The following is a 25069-nucleotide window of genomic DNA, read 5'->3' as shown; positions in this document are numbered from 1 at the left end:
TCTAATTTGTCTCAACAAAATTATAAATTACAATGTGCAGCTATTTTCATCCAATCTTTTTTTTTTTTTTTTATAATAACATTTTTTTTTTTTTTTTTTTTATGATAGTCACAGAGAGAGAGAGAGAGAGGCAGAGACACAGGCAGAGGGAGAAGCAGGCTCCATGCACCGGGAGCCTGACGTGGGATTCGATCCCGGGTCTCCAGGATCGCGCCCTGGGCCAAAGGCAGGCGCCAAACCGCTGCGCCACCCAGGGATCCCTATTTTCATCCAATCTTAATGTTTCTACACACACACACACACACACACACACATTAAATGCAACCTGCTCGAGATCTCTTGGCTCTCACTGGTGAAGTAAGAAAGAAAGTTTGAAATAACTGCATTCTATCACACCTTAATAACATAACAGATCCAGTCGTGTCCTGCTCTTATCTTAGCATGGAAAAAACTGCCACTGGGACTCTCAGGATGTAAAAAAGTCCAGAAAACTCTAATTATGGACCAAAGTTTGAGATTTCTACCTTTTGTTGAACAGCATTTGTAATATAATTGAAGTAGTGCGGTGCGAAGTCAAGGAAAGACTGGACTTCCAGACGAGGCATTTGCTTCAAAATGAATCTATCATCTAAAAGGCAGAAGTGTATATGTGTTTATTCAGTCACAATATTTCCTGACGTAATTTACAATAAATCACTCCAAAGATCCCAAAAGATTTGTTTCATGGCTCTAAGGGAGATTTTCTGATGTCACAGAGAAGATTTTAATCAGAACATAGTTCTCAAGGAATTGAGGGCTCAGAAGGTTTCTGAGGATTTACAGAGTCAAGAAGCCTCTACCTTTGACAGTACCACACCTAAATTCATAGCTAGATCATCTACTTTTTAAAACTACTAAGTAAAATTTTATAAACTCCTTTGTTAACAATGCACAGTAAGTCACAGTTATGAAATAAGCTCTTATCAAGCAACATCCTTCCTGCTGCATTTTCTCAGATAACTTAGTTTTCAGGGTATGGAGAATGGAATGTGAAGTACAAACAGTCATCAACTTCTATAAATCTCTGCAGGTTAAGAACTTGGCCTTCCTATTTTCAGGTCAAGTATTTGTATTTTTATCATTCTCTCATCAGCTCTGAAGTATCATTTTGAGTCTTCTAAAAGTTCGCTACCACTACTTACATTTGTACAAGTCAGGACCAGAGAGAGTTTAGTAAGGATCAGATCAATGTCTGTCTCTAACTGCACATCATATACACGCGTATTCTTTTAAATATTGTTATTACATCCCCTCAAACAGAAAACTTCATTTGCCAGTTGACCATATCATACAACCTCAGCTCAAGTGATTCAAATTATCTGAGGGGAAAAGATGGCTACGACTCAGTGAGTGAGTGACTAAAAGACTTACCCTCAGTTGCATAGAAGGCAGCTCCTGATTTGCCCCCACGAGCCTGCCAGGGCGAGGAGTGGGAAAGAGAACGAATGAAATCCTCTTCACTGCTGCCCAGAATCACTTCGCGCATCTTATGAAACTCTCCCGCATAGTAGAGCCGACAGTAAAACTTGGCATTCGCATCAGAAAATTCTATAAACAGAAGTGTTGAAAGGAGGGGGGGGGGCTTTTATGAATCAGAAATCTCTCTTCGTTCCTGCCCACTCCCCATGCCTGACGAATGCAACCATATCATTTTCTCCAGGATAGCATTTCTCGTGTTAAGTCTACATCCATTTATGTAGCTCTATTAAAATGATTCTTAGGGAAGACTGAAAAGCATCTTATGACCTTACAGAAAATCAAACATAAAATAAGACCCACTTCTAAATTTATACTGGATACCGTACTTTCATCATTATACTTTCACATCTTAAATTTTACTGTATGATTATTATTCTGGATGATAAATTTTTGCCACTCACCTATACATACACAATTCTATTTTTTTTTAATATTTTTTTTTTAGATTTTTATTTATTTATTCATGATAGACACAGAGGGAGAGAGGGAGAGAGAGAGAGAGAGAGAGAGAGAGAGGCAGAGACACAGGCAGAGGGAGAAGCAGGCTCCATGGTGGGAGCCCGATGTGGGACTCGATCCTGGGACTCCAGGACTGTGCCCTGGGCCGAAGGCAGGCGCTAAACCGCTGAGCCACCCAGGGATCCCCTACATACACAATTCTAGACAGCTGGTCAAGGCTCTATGGCTCGAGATTACCCATTAGTTAAACATTAGTAATTAAATCAAATTATAAGATACATTAAATTATAATTTAAATTTCTTTATAAATTTTTATTTTATAAACTAAATCTAGATTAAATAAAGCTTATGTCGGCACACAGACTTAATATTCATTCCAAGAAACAGGATATTTATCTAGTATAAAGATAGAAGTCTTAAATAATATTTTTCTCAATTACAGTCCCTGTCCCCAAACCAACAGTATTCTATCTCATACTTACGAAGCTCCACATGAGGATTTATGAGTTGTTTCTTTTGTGTATCTCCTCCATCTCCTTCATCTAAAAAGTATAATATTGTTAGGAAAGCCAAAGTTTTCAATGGGTTATCAGTTCATTTTGTTTGTTCTTTTTCCCCTCACATAACAATAAAAACTAACAAGTCAATTCTTGTTATCCTGTTCAAGTCACTCTCAAGCAAGCATTATGTGAACAATTAAACTTTATAAACTATTACAAAGTATAAGTACCTTTTGAAAGAGCAATTTTCAGATGAAAATTAGAGAATTCAGGTTGAAGAATAACTTTTCTTATATTTCATTCCTCTGATAACAATATACTAAACTCCACCTCTGCAACTCATACTATATGTTAATCGATTTTAAGTAGAAAGAAAAAATATAGATTAAAAAAAAAACAAAAAAAAAACAATATATTAACTCAGCTCTTACATCAAGTTTCCATTACTTTTTTTTTTAAGTTTCCATTACTTCTTTATCAGTTTATGACTGTTTTCCCTGTGTGTGGAATAATGTTTCTCTAATAGCTTGAGATGCTTTGTCACATATTCAAATATATATATATATTTATATATATAAAATACATAAAATATATAAAATATATAAATATAAATATATATATTTATATATTAAATATATAAAATACATAAAATGTACTAGCATCTACTTCAGAGCTATTTTTTATATTTGATTTGTGTGGCAAATCCACTGTTAGATTCACTCTAAGTATTACAAATTTGGAATATATCTCAATAGCTAGAAGAAGTGATCCCCTAAGTGTCACATTTCAAAACTATTTTTTCAAAGCATCAATGTCTTCCAAGGATTACAGCCCAATGGAAGTCTATAGAATACTACACAGATATCTTAATTACTAATGACAACTTATTATGCTACCTTTTAGACTACTAATTCATGATCTAATCCCAGGGGTTGCCAAACTATTTCTGTAAGGGGCCAGATGGTAAGTATTTTATTTAGTCACAACTATTCAACTTATAAATATGACACAAAAGCAGCCAGATAACTGGTAAATGAATGGGCGTGCTTATGTTCCGCTACAACTCTATTTACAAAAACAGGTCAGCATAGTTTGATGCTTGGCCTCACCCCACATTCAAACACAATCAGGTAGACAAATTTTTAAATATCAAAATGAAAGCAGACATCAATGCCCTCAACCCTACAGAGATTGGTAAAGGAAGGAAATGTCTGAGGGGGTAGTGGAATGAAAACATGTGAATATGTAACTGATTTATAAGGGGAGATAGATGTTTCACCTGTTTAATGTCACTCAGTCTTTAGTAAACCTTGTAAGACATTGCTTTTGCCACTTTACAGTGGAGAAAATGGAAACTTAAGGATTTCTGATTCTACCACAAAGAGTGATTGCAATGACATCTAAAGCCAGTAGGACTCTACAAGCGCCATGCTTTTTCCACTCTGCCATGCTACAGCATGAGAAGAGAGTGAATGCCCTGGTTTCAGCAGGAAGAATTATCGACTCAAGGCTCTAAAGAACACAAGCAAGTAAAACAGGCACAGTGGTCTGTCTCCTTTAACACACCTTGAGGCTCAATGCCTGGATTCTCCGTCCCCTCCTTGCCCGTCTGCCCGACCTGATAGTATGCACTATCTGCTCCACGTAAGGTCTCTCTTTTCTGGGAAGAAAGATCAGGGCTCTTTCCTGCTGCCCCTCGGAAGAACGACAGCATCCCAGAAGCCTTTTTGGCTAAAAATAAACGGTAACATATTAAGTCCAGGTCACTGCAGGTGGAAAAATAAGATTTTCAACTCATTCTTTTGTTAGCAGTAACCATAATATGAGGGTAATGAATAGGAGTCACACTGATACTTTCATTTGCAGACTATTATTCTACATGTTTCATGGGGTCTGGGGGGGGAGGTTATTAGTCAAGCACTTTTATTATCAGAAATATAAAAGAAGAGCAGTGCTCAGATAGCCATATGTCAAAATGTGAGAAATTCTACAGAAAATCTTTCAAAAATATCTTTACATGGTAGTCACAGTATCTTTTTATTTTAAAGATTTAACTATTTCAGAGAGAGAAAGTGCATGCAAGTGTAAATGCAGGGAGGGAGGGAGGAAGAGAATCTCAAGTAGACTCCCTGCTGAGCATGGAGCCCAAAGTGCAGCTCAATCACATGACCTATGAGATCATGACCTGAGCCAAAATCAAGATTCAGCTGTGCAACCAATGCAGCCACCCAGGCATCCTGCAGTCATAGTATCTTAAGCAACAAAATTAAGCAAAAAAATTTAGGGCTAAATGCTTACATTATTACAATAGTTAATTAAACTAATACAAAGCAATTCTACAACCAATAAGAATTCAGAGTTTAAGATAATGTCTCCTTATCATTTGTGTTCCTACATTTTTAACAGAGCAAAATCCAAGATTTCTTCAGCATTTTTCAGAAATTAGTAAAAGATGGCCACAAATATTACCAAAACTTACTCTATATATTTTCATTCTTAGTTTTGAGCTTAGTATATGTATATCATCTATGTATGACTTATGAGCTTAGCATGTATGATTATAAGCTTGTACATTTACCATCTACAAAATCCACATAAAATATCACTCATTAAAGTGCTTAGGGTAGCAGACACCTTTATGGGCTCTTTACTATTGAAGCCCACCTTGTTCCTCACTGAAATAACTGCAATTTAGTTTGGGGCAGCAATGTAGAGAACCCCAGAAAATGAGTCACGATTTGTATAAGCAACTAGGGTGGTGCTACCCACTACGATCTCAGTCTCCCATGCAGGGAGGGGTGACTGTGAGACTCAGTTCCAGTCAAGGAGACTAAAGGCGAAGCCTCTGCATTCCTAATTAAAGGAAACAGTTGCAGCTTATGGCTATTTCCCTTCTTTCTATTTTAAATAAACACATGAAATGGAACATTTTGATCATTAGGAAAACTTAAGAGAATCATAAAGAAACACCCCCTCTCTGGTCATGACAATGTAGACTAACTGAACCAATGCCAACAACTGCCTGCCTGCGGACACTGCAATTTTAGAAAAATACACTGTCATTTGTTTAAGCCCCAATAGTCACTTGAGTTTTCTGTTATATTTGTAGTGAAATACATTCCTGACAAAGTCAAAGAGTCTTATGTTCAAATCCCAGCTTCCAGCTACCTCTGTAATCTCGAGCAAGTTACTTAAGTCTTAACTTTCTTTCAAAAAATGGGAATATGTTAAATAACTATTATGTGGCTATTAAAGGGCAGGACACATGAAAAATTATTTTTACCATGCCAACGATACTGTAAAAACTTTTTTAAAAGTCTTTTTAGCTTGTATACTTTAAACTGAAAGCTCTAAAATGGCAGATTCTGCTGCTTTTTGCATAGACCTATGAGTTGCTAGAAGTTTCAAACCCAATAATAAGGTAAAGATCAAAGAAAAGCAAAACAGTTATAAAAGAGGGCATATAAAAATTTTTTAATGCATATTATAAACACCAGATGTAATAAATTCTTGCCAGCTGGCATTTCTTTAATGTTTTCTCCTTCAAACCATAATTACAAATAAGACTAATAAATAAGTACTCCTCCATGTATAATCTTACTTGGCTGTGGTTCTGCTTCTGCTGTACGGTTTGTCTGTCCTCCACTGACCTCAGGTAATCTAATAGGGCTGCTGCTCTTTGGTCTGCTGTCTAAAGTACTGAAAAAAAAAAAAAAACCAACGGAAAAGTTAGTTTCATATAATTCAGACAAAAAATGACTCCTACATTAATCTACTCCCCACCTAATCCACCCATGGTATCCAAAATCTGATTCATAATTTCTGTAAACACAGGTTATAACATAGAAGAAAAAGTCTTGAAATGTCTATTGGACTTAAGAAAAAGAGCGCAAAGTGTTATGAATATAAAAGTATGGAAAATACATGAAAGCAGAAGCTTTTATATTTCCCCAAGTTCATTAGAAAATACCAATTTCATATCCCTCAGGCTAGTTAACATGATAATAAACAGATCAAATAAAAAAAAAATTAAAAAAAAATAAACAGATCAAATTTTGTCACATTAGTAAAGGTGAAAAACCTACTTCAGTAAGAATCAAAATAACGAGCCTACGACAATTTCTGTCTAAATGTCTAAAATACTGAACATACTAAAAGAACTGGTTTGGGGGTTTTATTTTTAAACTATTTAGAATCTTTAATGATTATGAAAAATTCACAAGTACTTTAAATTACAAAGTAAGGCAGTAGATTACTAATTTTACAAGTTACTATTTTTTAAATGAAAACAAAGAGAATTGAAAATGCTGAAAGCCTAAGTCTGCAACATACACCAAACTTCCATGGAAATTATCAGAAAACTATCCAGAGGCACTGTCTAAAGGCCTTTTGCTCTACTTGAATTCTGTTCTATTGTTGGCTAAAGTTGGAGTGCCACTGGCAGTATTCTAGTAACTTTCACATGGATAATATGCTGTAATACGTATGAGCATTTGAAAAAGGATGACATAGCCAAATGAATTAAATTCTACTCAATCACGGATCACCTATTTGTCGGAAGCCCTTCCTCGGCACTGCTCCGCTGAGTCGCTTTGGACAATTCCTCTAAGGCATTTCGGTATTCTTTACAACTTAGGGTAGAAATAGGTTGAAAAATGTTAAACATTAAGCTTCTTTCCAAAATAAATCACATACTTTAGAATTAACTCTGCAGTACAGAAACACAATCATTCTATGTGTTCATAATTAAACATACTTGAGTCAACTAACAAAATTATCAAGTAGAAGCTTCATGAAGAAGGCTATCTTCACAGATAATAAAGCATAAATACAACCCAACACACCAACCAGTATCAATATCCAAAACAATGATTGTGAAAGGCCATATATTAACATTTAGATTAGATACCTCCAGGGATAGAACAGGCAATTCAAAGTATAGAACTTCAAACTTTAATATAACAGCAAGAAAAGGAACTTGAATAAAGGTACTGAACTTTAAGAAACAAATCCAACCCTTGGACTAGCCGTCTGAGAGCCCTAATTTAGATAAATCAGATAAACTCTTGGACTAGCCGTCTGAGAGCCCTAGTTTAGATAAATCAGATATCAGGGAACAAGAGAAGCATGTACTATTTTTCCAAGACATTAGAAGAAAGTGATTTCTTCTGGAATACTCAATTCCTAACAGTACAAAAGAAATTTTTTTATTTGGTTGGCTTTCCTACCTTCCTTATCTATTAATGCAGTGTGACTAAAGCAATAAAAAAACAAATACTAACTTCATAAAGGCCAAAAGGCAGAAACAAAAAAAATATATCATATGGAATCCCCTAAAGGAAAGAAACTCCTCACAATCCAGACGGTAAACTTCATGAATGCTAAGGCATAGAAATTGATCTTATTTATTCCTATAAATCCAATACCTACTATACCATATATTGTAGCTATTTGAATATCTGTAGAATAAGCAGGCTCCTTGCAACCAATATATAAAAAGAAAAATTTCAATTTCAATGCCTTCCAATAGACAAAAAGTTTTTTAATTAAACATCTTCGATTATACTTAGACTAAGTTCTACCACTACCAAGATATCGGTGTGATTAAAAAGCACTTTTTAGACATAAGATATAAATATTTTTAAAGAAATATACTTTTTAAAGACATAACTGTGGGCATGTAAGTGGGTTGAGGCATAGGAATGGCATTATTCTAGTAAGAAAACTTTACTTGCCATGAGAAGTAGAAGGAAATAGAGGACAAAAAAGATACTCTGATGACATAAAATGTTCTATTATATGAATAAGTAAATGCAATAAGGAAGGGATACAATGGATACACAGTATAATACAGAGAATGTTTAAAGGATATAAAGTAAATAACTTGCCTAGCCAATTTAGTTAGTAGAAGCTTGCTTAAGAGTCATTCTGTAATTATTTGAGCAAAGAATACACTTCAGACCCAAAGAGAACAAGCTATCATGCCCAAAGAATATATATATATTTTTGCTTATATTATTTAATCATTCTGCTCTACTCTCTATAAAAGATCTAAATAAGGTGATTAATAAATATACATAAAATATAAAGATCTAATGATAGCTGGAAAAGTCTCATGAATAATACCTGAGAGCAAAAGCGATGATGGAGCTGGGTTCCTTCTCACAAACTGCAATGGGTACCCGTTCATGTTCATACATTAAGTAGTGTTTATCTGGATCACTGTTCAAAATTTTTAAATAAATAAATAAGAACAAAATTAGCAGAAAATGATATATACAAACAACTGAAACGTTATAAGAAAATTTCAAGACAATTTTAAGTTACCTAGATACTGTGCAATTCTAAGAATATAATTAAGTACACCAAAATGTATGCAGAACGTGAACCAAACAGCCAATGAAAATGTATCAACAGAAAGTTTTTAAAGGCAATTAAAAATCATCAGAATTAGTTTCAAATCAGAGGGTTCTGGAATAGTTATCCCAAACAACGCCTTCCATGCTACTGAGACTCTGAGCCATGTTCATCTCAAAAAGTATTTATAATGGGGCAGCAGAAATGTGAGAGGTTTTGTTCTACCATAAGAATAAAAGACAAGTCTTCTAGAAACTGTGGGAAACGTACTATCAAACTATCAAACCAACAAGAAATAATGTAACACAGCCACTTTCCTATTATCATATGGAATCTCAATGGTGTGACCATTTTAACCCAAATCTTGATCCCCTGGTTTCCATCCTAAAGCCCCTAGAGAAGCATTCATCTGTGTAACAGCTACATACAGAGCACCCACTGTGCCAGCACGAGACTCAGTATTCAGAAAAACTAATACTAAGCACCTAACTTGCACAAGATGTTAACAATACACTAGTGGAAAAAAACAGGCATGGTAGACTTTATAGGACAGTGGGGTGTAAAGAAACAAATAATCCTACAAATAAATAAAATCACCTTTTGTGATAAGTGCCATGATGGAATCATGAGAGCACGTAACAGAGAGATCTAATCTGGCTAGGGCAGAGAGCAAGTGGGCGGGTCTAAAGTTTTCCTGAGAAAGAATTCATAGGAGTTAACAACTAAAGAAAAAGTGAGGGCATGGGCAAAGGCCACACAACAGGACAGACAATAACCCACTGAAAAAGCTAAGATATTGGAGTCTGACCCAGCATAAATAGGGACTCTCACAGTCTGTAGTACGAATCTCAACTTGTCTCCTCCTTGAGACTGTGAGCTCCCGACAGTGGTGATTTTCCTGATTTATCTTGTTCTACATCCTCGGGCACTAGAGCTAGCACTCAAGAAATTTAAATACTGACTGAATAAATAAATACAAAAGCCAGTTAAGAATAATGGTCCTTATTAACAAATGTCCAGTTTTTGGATACACTTGTACCACCACACAAGAGCAGCATTTAATGGCTACACAGATCAACCAGTGGGGAAAAGACTCACAGCCACCAGCCTGTCTTCTTTCCTATTCAGCGAGCCCCGTACAAACAAGATCACATGAAAACTTGTATGAGTCATTGTACTATATCGCCACTGACAGAAAAGTATCACGTCCCAATAAGTTATTAGGTCAGTAATGTCATCTTCATATACAATCAGTAATATGTTTCTATGATTATGGGATCAATAGATGTAGCAGTATATCTTTAAAAAATGTATATAAAAAAAGTATATAAAAACAATTATTCTCAGAACTGGTAATCTTAAGCATTAAGCAACATTAGTTAATGCTTTTTAATCCAATCATCTACTATGTAATAATGATCACTATATAATAATTCTACAAATTACACTATACCAAAAGACACCTCTCTTTTACTATGATGAAGTGTAATTTAGGATTGAGAAGTACGTATATATTTAAATAAACATATCTATATATGTGGAGAATAACTCTATACAAAGATTTTTTTTAAATGAAGTGAAAATAAAACTACCAACAACAGTCACTGACTTTTATAATACTTACAAAGGAAATGGAATAGGGTTATAACTATTCCCTGGAAGCAAATTTGCAAAGATGGCTTTCATGGTTGATTTTTCCTTCACTTGGCTATCTGTGGATCCCAGCAAATGTCCATCAAACACATCTAGGATAAAAAATATTCTAGTTATATGTTAATATTCAAGAAGAGAAAAAAAACAAAACTATAAAGTATCAATATTATTTCCTGTCATTTTTGGAATACAGACATATGCACACCATAATTACCAATTATGGTACAAAATTTCTGATCTAGGAATAAGGACTCTTTGGGGATGAAAGAAGCAATAGTGAAGCATTTACAGACAGCAGAGACTCCAAGGAGCAAACTATTTTACATTTAAACTTCTCTGAAATTGGTATCATCCTATAATCGATGGCTTACTATTGCAGTGACCAGGCAGCAGCCACAATATAATTACTGCCTTAGCCTGCATGAATTTAGCCATAGCTCTTCTTGTCATCACTGCAACTCTCAGTTAGTTATGTATACTGTGGCTGTTACATCTGAGCTTACCTACAATTTATTGTTATTTTTAAAGTTTCCACTACTTCAGTAGTTACTGCTTAAACACAAGCAAGGCATAAATTTGCTATTACTGAAATAAACAGTTGTTGGAAAAATGGCTACAATTTCTCTTATTTTCTTACAAGGCAACAACCATGTTTTATCGGACTCAAGAAAGTAATATCCCAGAAAACAAATGAAACAATTTACTGAGATATTTATATGTCAAGTAAAGCAAGTGATACAGTAAAAAGCTCTATCTAAAACAGCACTTTTCAAAAAAAAATTAGAGAGAATACACGTGTGCATGCACATGCCCAAGCCGGGGGTTGGCAGGGGGGCAAGGGGAGCAGAGGGAAAGGAGAGAGAGAATCTCAAGCAGACTCCCTCCCTGGCTGAGCAGGAAGCCTGACTCGATCCCAGGATCCTGAGATCACACCTTAGCCAAAACCACGATTCAGCTGCTCAGCCAACTGAGCTATCCAGGCGCCCCAAATAGCACTTTTAGTTAAGTATAAAATTTACAAATCTAAAATACAAGAAAGCATTGTATCAAAGCATTCACAGTGCTCTCCTTTTTTGGATAAAGTACAGTAAAAAGGGGCAGCCCCCGTGGCGCAGCGGTTTAGCACCACCTGCAGCCCAGGGTGTAATCCTGGAGACCCTGGATTGAGTCCCACGTCAGGCTCTCTGTATGATGCCTGTTTCTCCCTCTGCCTGTGTCTCTGCCTCTCTCTCTCTGTCTCTATGAATAAATAAAATCTTTTTATAAATAATAAATAAATAAATAAATAAATAAATAAATAAATAAATAAATAAATAAATAAAGTAAAAGGGACTTTAACGGCACCTTCCGAACTGCTGGCTGTATCGAGTTCGGGGGGCCCCCCCACCAACTGTTCAGGCAGGACTTCTGGTGGAGTAGGTAACTGGAGATGGGTAGAACTGGTGGAGCTCTGACTGGACAGGGTTGTTAGGAAGCGATCCTCTAGAGAAAAATAAACTTAAGTGAGTCATTTAAAAACACTGAGTCCATGTCTCCCAACAGAAATGTTTTTTAAATGCCTACTCATATTTCTACCTCCTAAGCCAAAGAATTTTAACTTCCTAAAAATTACTTAGGTCATTTTAGCACATATTTTAGAAACCAATACAAATATCCAAACAGGTTATATGAACTGACCACAGTCAAGTCTTAGTGATAGCACTAGGACCAGCAACCCAAGTCTGATTCTTGTCCAATATTCTTTTCCACTAGGCCATAATGGCTACCTAAACACTAGTTCATTCAGTTTAATAGGGAATAAAATTTGGACATCACTGGAAAAAAATCACATGCTCATTCTCAAGGGGAAAGTTCACTTAATTATAATAGAAAATGACAAGAATTACGAGTTGAGCTCATGTTCCACAAAGACAGTCTAAGGAAATTTCTCTACAAACTTTCTAGGATGGCATCAAATTATTCAATGAAATACTATGAAAGACAGCATAGGTCTAGGAAAGATTTTAATGACATAAAAACGTAAGCTTTCTAATATTTTTGCAGTGAAACCTGCTGACTTTGGAACAGGCAAAACAAAATTTCAATTTCCTTTTTTTCTTTTTTCTTCCCCTAAAAGCAACCATCTCTAATTTATTTTCTTATAATAAACTTTATAATAATCTTAAACTTACAGTGCTACAATACTCTATAGAAAGGAAAAAACACATCTATAACAACTGCATCAGAAAAAATTCTCAAAATTAGCCAGTGAAACAACTTATAGACTAAGAAATTTCTTTAAATCCAATAAGGAGGTGATCACTACTCAAGGACCAACCTTTTTCTCCATTTTGAAGTCCTGGAGAAATATTTCTCGGAGCCGCATCCATCGCACTTATCTGTAGAGAAGTAAATACTTTATTCTTAAGGAAATTTGATTAAAATCATATTTTTAAGATTTTCTAACCTTAAGCCTCTTAAGAACTATTAAGACACTCAGCTTTTGTTTATATAGGTTGTAACTTTTGATTTTTATCTTATTAGAAATTAAGACTGAGAAAGTTTCAGAATACGCATTAATTCATTTTAAAAATAATAAACCCCGTGGCAGGATACAAAATCAATGCCCAGAAATCAATGGCATTTCTATACACTAACAATGAGACTGAAGAAAGAGAAATTAAGGAGTCAATCCCATTTACAATTGCACCCAAAAGCATAAGATACCTAGGAATAAACCTAACCAAAGAGGTAAAAGATCTATACCCTAAAAACTATAGAACACTTCTGAAAGAAATTGAGGAAGACACAAAGAGATGGAAAAATATTCCATGCTCATGGATTGGCAGAATTAATATTGTAAAAATGTCAATGTTACCCAGGGCAATTTATACGTTTAATGCAATCCCTATCAAAATACCATGGACTTTCCTCAGAGAGTTAGAACAAATTATTTTTAGATTTGTGTGGAATCAGAAAAGACCCCGAATAGCCAGGGGAATTTTAAAAAAGAAAACCTTAGCTGGGGGCATCACAATGCCAGATTTCAGGTTGTATTACAAAGCTGTGGTCATCAAGACAGTGTGGTACTGGCACAAAAACAGACACATAGATCAATGGAACAGAATAGAGAACCCAGAAGTGGACCCTGAAATGTACGGCCATCTAATATTCGATAAAGGAGGAAAGACTATCCATTGGAAGAAAGACAGTCTCTTCAATAAATGGTGCTGGGAAAATTGGACATCCACATGCAGAAGAATGAAACTGGACCACTCTCTTTCACCATACACAAAGATAAACTCAAAATGGATGAGAGATCTAAATGTGAGACAAGATTCCATCAAAATCCTAGAGGAGAACACAGGCAACACCCTTTTTGAACTTGGCCACAGTAACTTCTTGCAAGATACATCCACGAAGGCAAAAGAAACAAAAGCAAAAATGAACTATTGGGACTTCATCAAGATAAGAAGCTTTTGCACAGCAAAGGATACAGTCAACAAAACTAAAAGACAACCTACAGAATGGGAGAAGATATTTGCAAATGACATATCAGATAAAGGGCTAGTTTCCAAAATCTATAAAGAACTTATTAAACTCAACACCAAAGAAACAAACAATCCAATCATGAAATGGGCAAAAGACATGAAGAGAAATCTCACAGAGGAAGACATGGACATGGCCAACATGCACATGAGAAAATGCTCTGCATCACTTGCCATCAGGGAAATACAAATCAAAACCACAATGAGATACCACCTCACACCAGTGAGAATGGGGAAAATTAACAAGGCAGGAAACAACAAATGTTGGAGAGGATGCGGAGAAAAGGGAACCCTCTTACACTGTTGGTGGGAATGTGAACTGGTGCAGCCGCTCTGGAAAACTGTGTGGAGGTTCCTCAAAGAGTTAAAAATAGACCTGCCCTACGACCCAGCAATTGCACTGTTGGGGATTTACCCCAAAGATTCAGATGCAATGAAACGTCGGGACACCTGCACCCCGATGTTTCTATCAGCAATGGCCACAATAGCCAAACTGTGGAAGGAGCCTCGGTGTCCATCGAAAGATGAATGGATAAAGAAGATGTGGTTTATGTATACAATGGAATATTACTCAGCAATTAGAAACGACAAATACCCACCATTTGCTTCAACGTGGATGGAACTGGAGGGTATTATGCTGAGTGAAATAAGTCAATCGGAGAAGGACAAACAGTGTATGTTCTCATTCATTTGGGGAATATGAATAATAGTGAAAGGGAATATAAAGGAAGGGAAAAGAAATGTTGGGAAATATCAGGAAGGGAGACAGAACATAAAGACTCCTAACTCGGGGAAACGAACTAGGGGTGGTGGAAGGGGAGGAGGGCGGGTGTTGGAGGGGAATGGGTGACGGGCACTGAGGTGGACACTTGACGGGATGAGCACTGGGTGTTTTTCTGTATGTTGGTAAATTAAACACCAATAAAAGTTAAAAAAAAAAAATAATAATAATAATAATAAACCCCTAACACACAAAAAAAATGTTATTTATGTTACATTTTAAATATTTTACTTACTTATTCATGAGAGACACAGATAGAGGGAGAAGCAGGCCCCATGCAGAGAGCTGATGCAGGACTCGATCCCAGGACTCCAAGACCACACTCTGGGCCAAAGGCAGGTGCTAAACCGCAGAGCCACCAAAGGATCCCCCAACCACTGGACTTTAGAGTCTCATTATCCGTAGGTAAGATATATTTCTTTTTTTTTTTTTTAATTTTTTTAAATTTTTATTTATTTATGATAGTCACACACAGAGAGAGAGAGGCAGAGACACAGGCAGAGGGAGAAGCAGGCTCCATGCACCGGGAGCCCGACGTGGGATTCGATCCCGGGTCTTCAGGATCACGGCCTGGGCCAAAGGCAGGCGCCAAACCGCTGCGCCACCCAGAGATCCCAGTAAGATATATTTCGAACCACTATAAACCCTGTGCATAATTTGAATACAAAGTCATTCCTTAGATGGCTACTTAGAACATTTTTAGATTTGCTCACCATACCAGAGAGATCTTCCTGGCAACCTTTATAAAATAAGCCACCACCATCCATTCCCTGGGCAATACTCTCCATTTCCCTTATTTCTTTCTTCATAGCCTTTTTTCCATTTGTTTTTTAAAAGTTTATTGTTCAGGGATCCCTGGGTGGCACAGCGGTTTGGCGCCTGCCTTTGGCCCAGAGCACAATCCTGGAGACCCGGGATCGAATCCCACGTCGGGCTCCCAGTGCATGGAGCCTGCTTCTCCCTCTGCCTGTGTCTCTGCCTCTCTCTCTCTCTCTGTGACTATCATAAATAAATAAAAATTAAAAAAAAAAAAGTTTATTGTTCATTGGTTTACTGCCAGTCTCCTCTCTCATTAGACAAATGTTCCACAAAGTTAGTAACTATGGCCTTTGTTCAGAACTATATGCCTCAAACCTAGAATAGTCCCTAAAAGTACTCAAAAACTAGTTTCTGAGTGAAAATACAGGCAATGCTACAGAGTTTCAAATCATCGTTCAAACCTTCAAAAAGATGATCATTTAACCGAATGATTTTGTATTTTCAATTATGTATCTACATATTATAATTAAAAGTCTTACACCACTTCGAAGGGGAGGAGGGCGTGTGTTGGAGGGGAATGGGTGACGGGCACTGAGGCGGACACTTGATGGGATGAGCACTGGGTGTTTTTCTGTATGTTGGTAAATTGAACACCAATAAAAATGAATTTAAAAAATAAAAAAATAAAAGTCTTACACCACTAGCTTTGCAGTTTCTTCAGTGGGCAAATGGAAAAGCCACTAACAGTCTGTGTTAGCCATTAATAGCTGTAGATTAGTTGGCAAATACTAATGTATAAATCATCTTTGGTAACCCTTACTCTTACTCTCACCTAAACCTTAAGGAAAAGTAATTCCTACACAGTTGTTTCTGAGATGAAAAAGAAGCATCAAGATCCAAGGCACTTGAATTTATTATTCTATGAAAATACTTCCCTACAGATACTATACACTTATATACATATATAATTTATATATATACTTATATATATATATAATATATAATTTATATTTATATATAACTTATACATATATATATAAATTCTCTCAAAGTCCCTCATCTTATCAGTATACTAAACCCTTATGGAGTGCCTGGGTGGCACAATGGATTGAGCATCCAACTGGTTGTTTTGGCTCAGGCTGTGATCTCAGGATCATGAGATCGAGCCCTGCAATGGGGTCTATATTCAGCAGAGAGTCTGCTTGGGACTGTCTCTCACTTTCCTGCTGCCCTTGCCCCTATGCACACTCTCTCTAAAATAAAATAAATCTTGAAAAAAAAATTAACCCCTTATATTTTGCTGACACTAATAATTTATCTGAAAATATGGTTCATGTAATAGGCAGAATTCTAAGATGACCCCCAGGAATCCTACCCAGTATACACATCTTTCTTCCCCAGTTATTCAAACACTAATCTAAATACTGCTGTTAAGGGATTCTGTAGGTGTATTTAAGGTCCCAAATTGATTAACCTTAAAATGGGGAGAGATTATCCAGGTAGTGACCTAATCACACAAATCCTTTAGATCTGTGTCAGGGCAGAGAATAGGAAATAGGAAATCTGAAGCATGCATTGTTGCAAACTTTGAAGATGAAAGGGGGCTCATGGCAAAGAATGCAGGCAGCCTCTAGGAGTTGAGAATGGGCTCTGCTCAACTGCCAGGAACAAAAGTGGGACCACAGGCTTATAATCACTAGGAATTAAATTCTGCCAACAACCTGGATGAGCTAGGAAGATGACCCTGACCTCAGGTAAGATAATGGCCCTGGATGAAATCTTGACTTGAACTACTTGAGACTCAGCAGGGATCCTAGTCACACAGGATTCCTGACCCCTATAAAATGATATACTCGTGTGTTAGGTCACAAAGTTTGTGGTAATTTGTTACGCAACAAGACAAAAACCAATATAGTTAGGAAAAGCCAATTAAATCAATGTGCAGAACTAACCCAGTACAGATAGGTCCTTTAAGAAAACCTTCTCACTTAAGCACAGAGATAAAAAACACACAAAACTACATAGTAAAATAAATTAGGACGCTATTATATAGAGTATCCACAACTTGTTCTTTATAGCATCTACTGCAACCATGATGCTATCTCCAGTGATGCCTAGATAGTGGCTTTTGATAAATGTGTGAAATGAATGAACAATTTTATTTCAAGCAAGATAAAAAAATTAATCCAGGACATGTCTCTTTAAAACCTCACAACTGCGAAATGAAAACCTCTATCTAATATTATTAAATGCAAGTATCAAATTGCCACTTTTGTCTTAAATGAAATTGATTATAATACTTATATCAATGAAAAACCAATTTTCAATGAAAGACCATGTTTCATTACCTTGCTTTCTTCCCCTTGTCTCAGTCTTCCAGGACTTGGAGGAACTGAAGGTCGCTTTCTACCCTTTTCCTGTTGGAAAAGGTCTTGCAATCTATAATTAAAGGGTTAGGACAGAGGAGGAGAGAATACAGTTTGTTTCTAATATTCTGAATAATGTTTACAAACTTTCTCTTTACAACTGTGAAGCCACAATTAGATTTTCCTATTTTGACTACAATAGATATTAAAATTTTTTATTATTTCTAATCAACTAATCAAGAGTTATAGTTATAGACATATAAGTGACATAACTATAGTTATAAAAGAATAGTAAATTATTATGAGAGCATAATGTAATTAAAAACAAAACAAAACAAAAAATAAGCTTTAGAGACCAAGAGACCTGAGCTCAAAACCCAGCTCTGACAATAACCACACAACTTGGGGAAATGTCTTAGTCTCTTATTAGAGCTACAGTTTCCTCCTCTGTAAAATGGCAACAGTATATACACTGTAGGATTCATAAGACCAAATAAAAGATGGAATGTCCATCTAATGCCTTACTCATTGCCTAGCATAATGCAGATGCTACATAAATAAATGAGATAATAATCTCTGAACTTTTAAATAAGCATTAAAGGGAAATATTTCCCCAAATAAATATTTACATAAAAGTTTAAGAAGACACATAATAATACATCTGAAAGTCCTGACCTAAAAACCAATAATCACTCCATGGAATACTAATTCAATTATATTATTATATTCAGTAAGCACACACACTCCTAAGTATTTGAAACAGCACTGAAAGCTGCTCTCATCCGGTTTTTCATCTTTATAAACTACCTGAAGATTAGCGTAGATGTTTTAAATGAAGAAGGGGAAGTGGTGACAGAAAAATAAAAACTTCCACAACTGGAGGGTAAAATGTAACGTCCATAATTATTAAAGGCCTTTATAAATTAAAAACATCAAGGCAAAGCAAATTTTGCAAAGATATGACAGAAATGCCAGACTGCAAAGCACACCTGTTATTCCAAGCTTGCAGCACTTCGCAGAGACTCTGCTTCTTGGCAATGAGGGACTCGAAGACGGACTGCAGCTGCTGGGGGGTGTCGACCGAGGAAGACATGAGCCTCACTTGCATCTTCTCAATCCAGTTCTTGAACTCACCCTCTTCCATCTATAGGGAGCAGAAACAATTCCAGCAGTCTGAGATACACCCCACCCCAAAAGAAACTTCTGATTAGTTAATTTTGAGTTTCTGTCAAAGAAATGAATGACCTCTTTTTGTGCAAAGATATCTTCCATTTTTTCCTCTCTTGTTTTGCTAAATGTATCCGTTTTTAAAGATGCAAGTCTTTCATCAACAGCGAGGTATACCTGTGAAACTCTAATAAAACCATAAACATTAAACTCTTTAGAAAAGTTAGAATTAAACTTTCTAATCTCACATAAATAGAAAAATTACACACACAAAACTTTAACTATAGTTTGTCAGATTAAGAATCATATACAATTTTGCAACAAAAAGACCTACAAGGATGTCCATCAAAATTGTAACACCGGTTATGTCTAAGAAGGTTTGATTTCTTTTTTATACTTTTATGCAGTCTACATTTCTTTTTTTTACATCGGACATATGCAACATATATTTAGAAAAATAATTATTTCTGTTTTCAAAGAAAGCTAAATGAACTAACGTGATATTTTAAAATGTGTACATGATAGTACTACACAAAAAACAGATGATCAAATAAACTAAAACTTACTTTTGAAAGAAGTCCTTCAGATCCTGAAGAAGGGACACTTTCAATGGGACCTGACGTTTAATGAATATTTTGGGGAGGGGAACACATACTTCAAGAAGCCGAATGGGAGAATAACTGGGAGAAAAAAAAATACAAGTAATAGTAAGAAAGTAAAAAATCTTTTCATATCTAGAGTAGAGGTAAACATAAATCCTATGAGACACAAGACAAAGTTTCTACAAAAAAGCATTTTAAAACAGTTATAAAAGTACTGAAGACAAGTTTCAACCATTATAATTATCCTCCCCAATTCTGGAATGGTTTTGTCTTGTTTGTTTCTTCACTGTCCTGTGATGTCATCATGTATCACCTGAGGCTGCCTCTTGCGCATATAAACCTCAAGGACTGGGATAAAAAGCTTTATGAATGAGAGGAACCCCTTCCTACAGTTAGCTTAGAAGCAAGTCACCTTCCCAGCTCCTGAGGATTCCTCATGAGTCTTTACTTCTCATGAGTCCCTTAGGAGCCCTTCTACCCAAGAGCTCATGTTGTCTAATAAATACTATCACCCATCCGAGCAGTGATTCATGTTTAATGCTCTTGCTTCCAAAAGGAAATAAGCTCTAATTGCCAATAATTCCTAAGGGCCTATTTTGTGTTAGATGTTGTTCTAGGTGCTGAGGATACAGCACTAAAAGGCCAAAATTACTGCCCTCCTGATTCAGGAATAAGGAGACTCAGGCAATAAACAAAATGAACAGTTAAAACATACAGTGTAAGATGGTAAGTGCTACAGAGAAAAAGAAAGCAAGCAAGGGAAGTAGGAGTGCTAGGGATGAAGAGCCAGGGCAGGTGAAATGTCAACAATGACCTGCAGGAAGGAAGGAAAAGTAGGCAGATATCCGGGGAGTGGAGGAGCACATGCAAGGCTCCCAGGCAGGGTTCCACCTGACTGAACTGAGGCTGCAGTGAGGGGACAGGAGGGGGTGAGGGGACAGGAGGAGGAGGCGAGAACAGGGAGGCACTAAGCAGCCAGAATACGTGGAGCTCACAGGCCCATAAAGGGGCTCTGGCTTTCGTACTCACTGAGACAGCCACTGAAGGTCTGTAGCAGAGGAGTGGCCTGAGCCAATCTTCATTTAACACAACCACTTTGACCACTGGGCTGCGATCAGACCACAGGGTAACTGGCTGAGGCCACTGCGACACTCGAGCGAAAGGCAACAGAGGCTCAGCGCAGAGTGGGAGTGGTAGAGAGGGTCGGGGTGTTCAGATTCTGGATATATTTTGAAGGCCGAGCCTGAAGGCTTTCACAAATCACTTAATACCACAATACCACTTAATATCATTGTGTGAACTAGTGATTTTAGCTCTATCTGGATTTCAGCTCTATCTGGAATACCCAAGTAACCTTATGCTAGTTAATGTCTCAACCTAAATTCTAACAAATGCCTACATGTAGAAAACTGTGGTTAAGACTAACATCTGAAGCGGTAGATCTACTCGTTCATCTCATGACTTCATCACTTGCTAGCTCTCTAAGTGACCTATAAACTCGAAAGTGAGGGTAATCATAATACTCTTTCTTAAATTAAGGATTAAATAAAATGACAACACTGAAAGCTCTTAGCACAAAATAGGACCCTCTGCATTTGCAAGAGTGGAAATGGGGACTACACACACTGCAAATTAATCTAGTTACTAAAGAAATGTTCACAAAGTCTTCTGGGGAATATGTGACTGTGTATAGGATCATTCTGACTTCTTACCTGAAAGATGCCACCATCTGATTGTAAGAGAAATACTGGTGATAATCATGGTGGATGGAGTGACCACATGGCTCAGCATTGGCTCTGCGAGTGTACTGGTGCCCATAAAACCTAAGTTCAAGGTATTTTGCAAATGACATGGACCAGGACTCATTGGAAAGAGCAACAACTGGTGTTACCTGAAATTCATATAAATCATCTGTTATGTAATTACATATTGAGAATCTCTTTTTTAAAAAATAATTTCTTTTCTAATACAAATCTAATATACTCTGACTCAAGAAAACCAGAAAAAGAATTGTTTAAAAGTGGATACAGGGGTACCTGGGTGGCTCAGTCAGTTAAGTGTCTGCCTTCAGCTCAGGTCATGATCTCAGGGTTCTGGGATCAAGCCCCACATCGGGCTCCCTGGTCACAGGGGAGTCTGCATCTACCCCTCCCACTCCCCCTGCTTGTGCTCTCTCTCTCTCTGTCAAAATAAATAAAATCTTTTAAAAAATAAAGTGGATAGAGTTAGGAGTGGTTGGGGGAGCAGTACCACTGGTGATCCCACCACCAACATCACTATGCTAGTATATTTACTTTATTTCTATGTACGTGTATATATATTTATATGTACATATATATGTATATGAACACATAGAAGGTACCCAGCCATTGTATTTATAAATAAAGTCTTTCCTATAATTAGCTCTATAGTCTTGTATTATTTTTACTTAGCAGTGAATCATAAATATTTTCCCACCTAAAATACTCTTAAGTAACTTGATTTTTAATAGCTATAGAGTATCCCATTGTATGGACATATCTAACCAATCCCTACTGATACGCATTTAAGACATTAGAAGTTTTTCCTCTATTCTGATCATGCTCTGATGAACTTCCTTGTGTATACATACATATGTGTTATATCCATAATTATTTCCTTGGAATAAATTAAGAAAAGTGGGAATTGGTAGACCAAATGGCATGAACATTTGTGTGGTCTTTGATACTTTTTGCCAGTCTTCCAAAATGGGGTATTGGGAAGGGCCCGGGTGGCTCAGTTGGTTAAGCATCTGCCTTTGGGTCATGATCCCACGGTCCTGGGATGGAGCCCCCCGGCAGGCTCCCTATTCAGCAAGGAGTCTGCTTATCTCTCTTCCTCAAACATCCTAGCATACTATACTGTTGTGCTACAAGTCTGTCTCCCCTGCTAAAGGACAGGAGCCATGCCCAGGCCCTCAGAGTCCCCGGCACACAGATGGTACTAAATAAGTGTCTGCTGAATAAACATAACTGAGAATTGTTAAGATATAATCTCCATAATTTTACCAAACAAGGTATCTATATTTTACATAATGACTGATAAATTCCAAGATGAAAACTTCCAGAAACAAACACTAAATGCAATACACAAAATGCAATTTACCCTGGGAGGTAAATGAAATAAGAGCCCAGTGAAAAATAAATCTAAAATAACATAGATCATCCTCTCCAAAAAGAACTACACAAATAAAAATAAATAAATGATGTTGGGCAGCCCGGGTGGCTCAGTGTGTTTAGCGCCACCTTCAGTCCAGGGCCTGATCCTGGAGACCCAGGATCGAGTCCCACGTCGGGCTCTCTGAATGGAGCCTGCTTCTCCCTCTGCCTGTGTCTCTGCCTCTCTCTCATGAATAAATAAATAAAATCTTTAAAAAAATAATAAAATAAATAAATGATGCTGTACAAAAATATTAGAGTAACAGGGTACATTTACCTGTTTGCAGATCCTGCACCAGGAATAAGTAAGAATTGTATGTTGATATCCAGGTACTGGAGAATCCAGCTCCTTCAGGATTATCTGCACACAGCCTTGGCCATGGACAAAGCGCCGAATATGATGCACCATAGGGGTATCACAGAACATGCTAGGACACTGATAAGAAGGCCTTTGACAAAAACAAAGTCCTCACGTTAAACCATGAAACCGAGAAGTAATGTTGAATGAATACTGGCTAATCAGAACCGCTGTCCGGGAAGCTCAGTGTCCTCTCTAGAGCAGTGATAGCCGGTGGACGACCTATTCCAGGCACCACTTGCAAGCTCAGAGCCTGCAGCTAAGCCTGTCTTCAGCTACAACTCAGTGATGGTTTCCACTTATTAAGCACCTTCTATTTGCTTCACATTTTTAAAATGTCACTTCATTTTACCTAGGAAAGCCCATGATACTTCTGGAGCTTGTTATTCCCTATAATGGGGGCTGGTAAAAATTACTTGCTCTTCTTCATGAAAGTGGCAGGTGATAACTCTGACTTAAACCAAGGTCTAGGGATCCCTGGGTGGCGCAGCGGTTTAGCGCCTGCCTTTGGCCCAGGGCGCGATCCTGGAGACCCGGGATTGAATCCCACGTCGGGCTCCCGGTGCATGGAGCCTGCTTCTCCCTCTGCCTATGTCTCTGCCTCTCTCTCTCTCTCTCTCTCTCTCTCTCTGTGTGTGTGTGTGTGACTATCATAAATAAATAAAAATTTAAAAAATAAAAAAATAAAAATAAATTAAAAAAATAAACCAAGGTCTAGATGATCTCTATGCCTCTCCTGCCTCTCATTTCAATCACTGTAAAGACACATATCCTAAAAAAAACCTCTTAGATGGCGGCATAATTAGACACTCAAAGATCTGCAAAACGAAGTAGATAAGACATCCTGGGATTGAATATGAAATAGATAACTTCTTTCTATGGTACTCTGACACATGATATTATAGTGGAGGCCACACAATACTTCAACTCCTCTTTATGTTTTAGGTTGAAATTCTGGGCATCAGAAAAGCATACACAGAACATAAGGAGAAAATCTGTTCTTACCTGAAACAGTATCTCTCTAAAAATATTCCTAATGTCAGATCATTCTTTCCATAAAATTCCATTGTCACAATCCTAAAAAAAGACAGTATTTCTTAGGAGCACGTCATAAGAATTACCACACTGCCAAGACACTGCATGAGACTACAAACTGATTACCTGTTAGATGTGCCTACAATGTAGTATTAAAATAGGTAATATTCTCTTGTTCTTCTACAACAGGTTTAATCTCATCAGGTAAAAGGGGTTTGAACTAGCCACACTATAGCTCCTTATCTATTCCCAGTCCATTAGTATCTTATCAAACTAGATCAGGATGCAAAAATAATAATGAGTAAAATGGATATGAACTAGGAAGAGATCAAAGTTTCCTACAAAGCCCTTATGCCCTATCACCATTAAATAGAACTCCTGTCTCCTGCTCTCTGGTCCACATCTTTACTGAGCATGGAGAACAGCAGCTCATATTCTTCCAGGAGAGCCAATTCCTGACTTTATACCTAACTTATGAATGCCTACAAATAAGAGAATTTGGCTATAGCCCTGTTGTAATCCACACTTTATTCAAGCTTTGACCTAAGGAGTCCATAAACTCCCACAGAAAACTCCTACGGAGAGCGCCTGGGTGGCCCAGCTGGCTAAGTGTCTGCCTTCAGCTCAGGTCACAGTTTCAGGGTCCTGGGATGGAGCCCCTGCATCTGGCTCCTTACTCAGTGGGGAGTCTGCTTCTCTCTCTCCCTCTGCCCTCCCCACCCCCACACATGCTTTCTCTCAAATAAATGAGTAAAATCTTAAAAGAAAAAAAGAAAAGAAAAAAGCCAAAAACCTGCCTGTGGGTTCCCCA

At 37.1% G+C, this 25069-nt stretch overlaps 1 protein-coding gene across 5 annotated transcripts in view; it reads right to left on the bottom strand.

Moving 5' to 3' along the window:
- The window catches only part of PIKFYVE (phosphoinositide kinase, FYVE-type zinc finger containing), an 84618-nt gene that overhangs the window by 6407 nt on the left and 53142 nt on the right, over positions 1–25069 (bottom strand). For all 5 annotated transcript variants that reach the window (XM_041737258.1, XM_041737257.1, XM_041737260.1 and 2 more), the window contains 17 exons: positions 24229–24300; positions 23143–23314; positions 21402–21580; positions 19654–19767; positions 19166–19274; positions 18910–19064; positions 17903–17993; positions 12805–12865; positions 11832–11969; positions 10459–10579; positions 8604–8699; positions 7025–7108; positions 6079–6176; positions 4044–4208; positions 2460–2519; positions 1411–1587; positions 525–628 (listed from right to left, as the gene is read on the bottom strand). In XM_041737258.1, coding sequence (XP_041593192.1) covers positions 525–628; positions 1411–1587; positions 2460–2519; positions 4044–4208; positions 6079–6176; positions 7025–7108; positions 8604–8699; positions 10459–10579; positions 11832–11969; positions 12805–12865; positions 17903–17993; positions 18910–19064; positions 19166–19274; positions 19654–19767; positions 21402–21580; positions 23143–23314; positions 24229–24300 — 1996 coding nt within the window. The remainder of the gene's footprint in view (positions 1–524; positions 629–1410; positions 1588–2459; positions 2520–4043; positions 4209–6078; positions 6177–7024; positions 7109–8603; positions 8700–10458; positions 10580–11831; positions 11970–12804; positions 12866–17902; positions 17994–18909; positions 19065–19165; positions 19275–19653; positions 19768–21401; positions 21581–23142; positions 23315–24228; positions 24301–25069) is intronic.

The sequence above is a fragment of the Vulpes lagopus genome, chromosome 22 (assembly GCF_018345385.1).
Source record: "Vulpes lagopus strain Blue_001 chromosome 22, ASM1834538v1, whole genome shotgun sequence".
NCBI classification, from domain to species: Eukaryota; Metazoa; Chordata; class Mammalia; order Carnivora; family Canidae; genus Vulpes; species Vulpes lagopus.
This window is presented reverse-complemented; position numbering and strand designations above follow the sequence as displayed.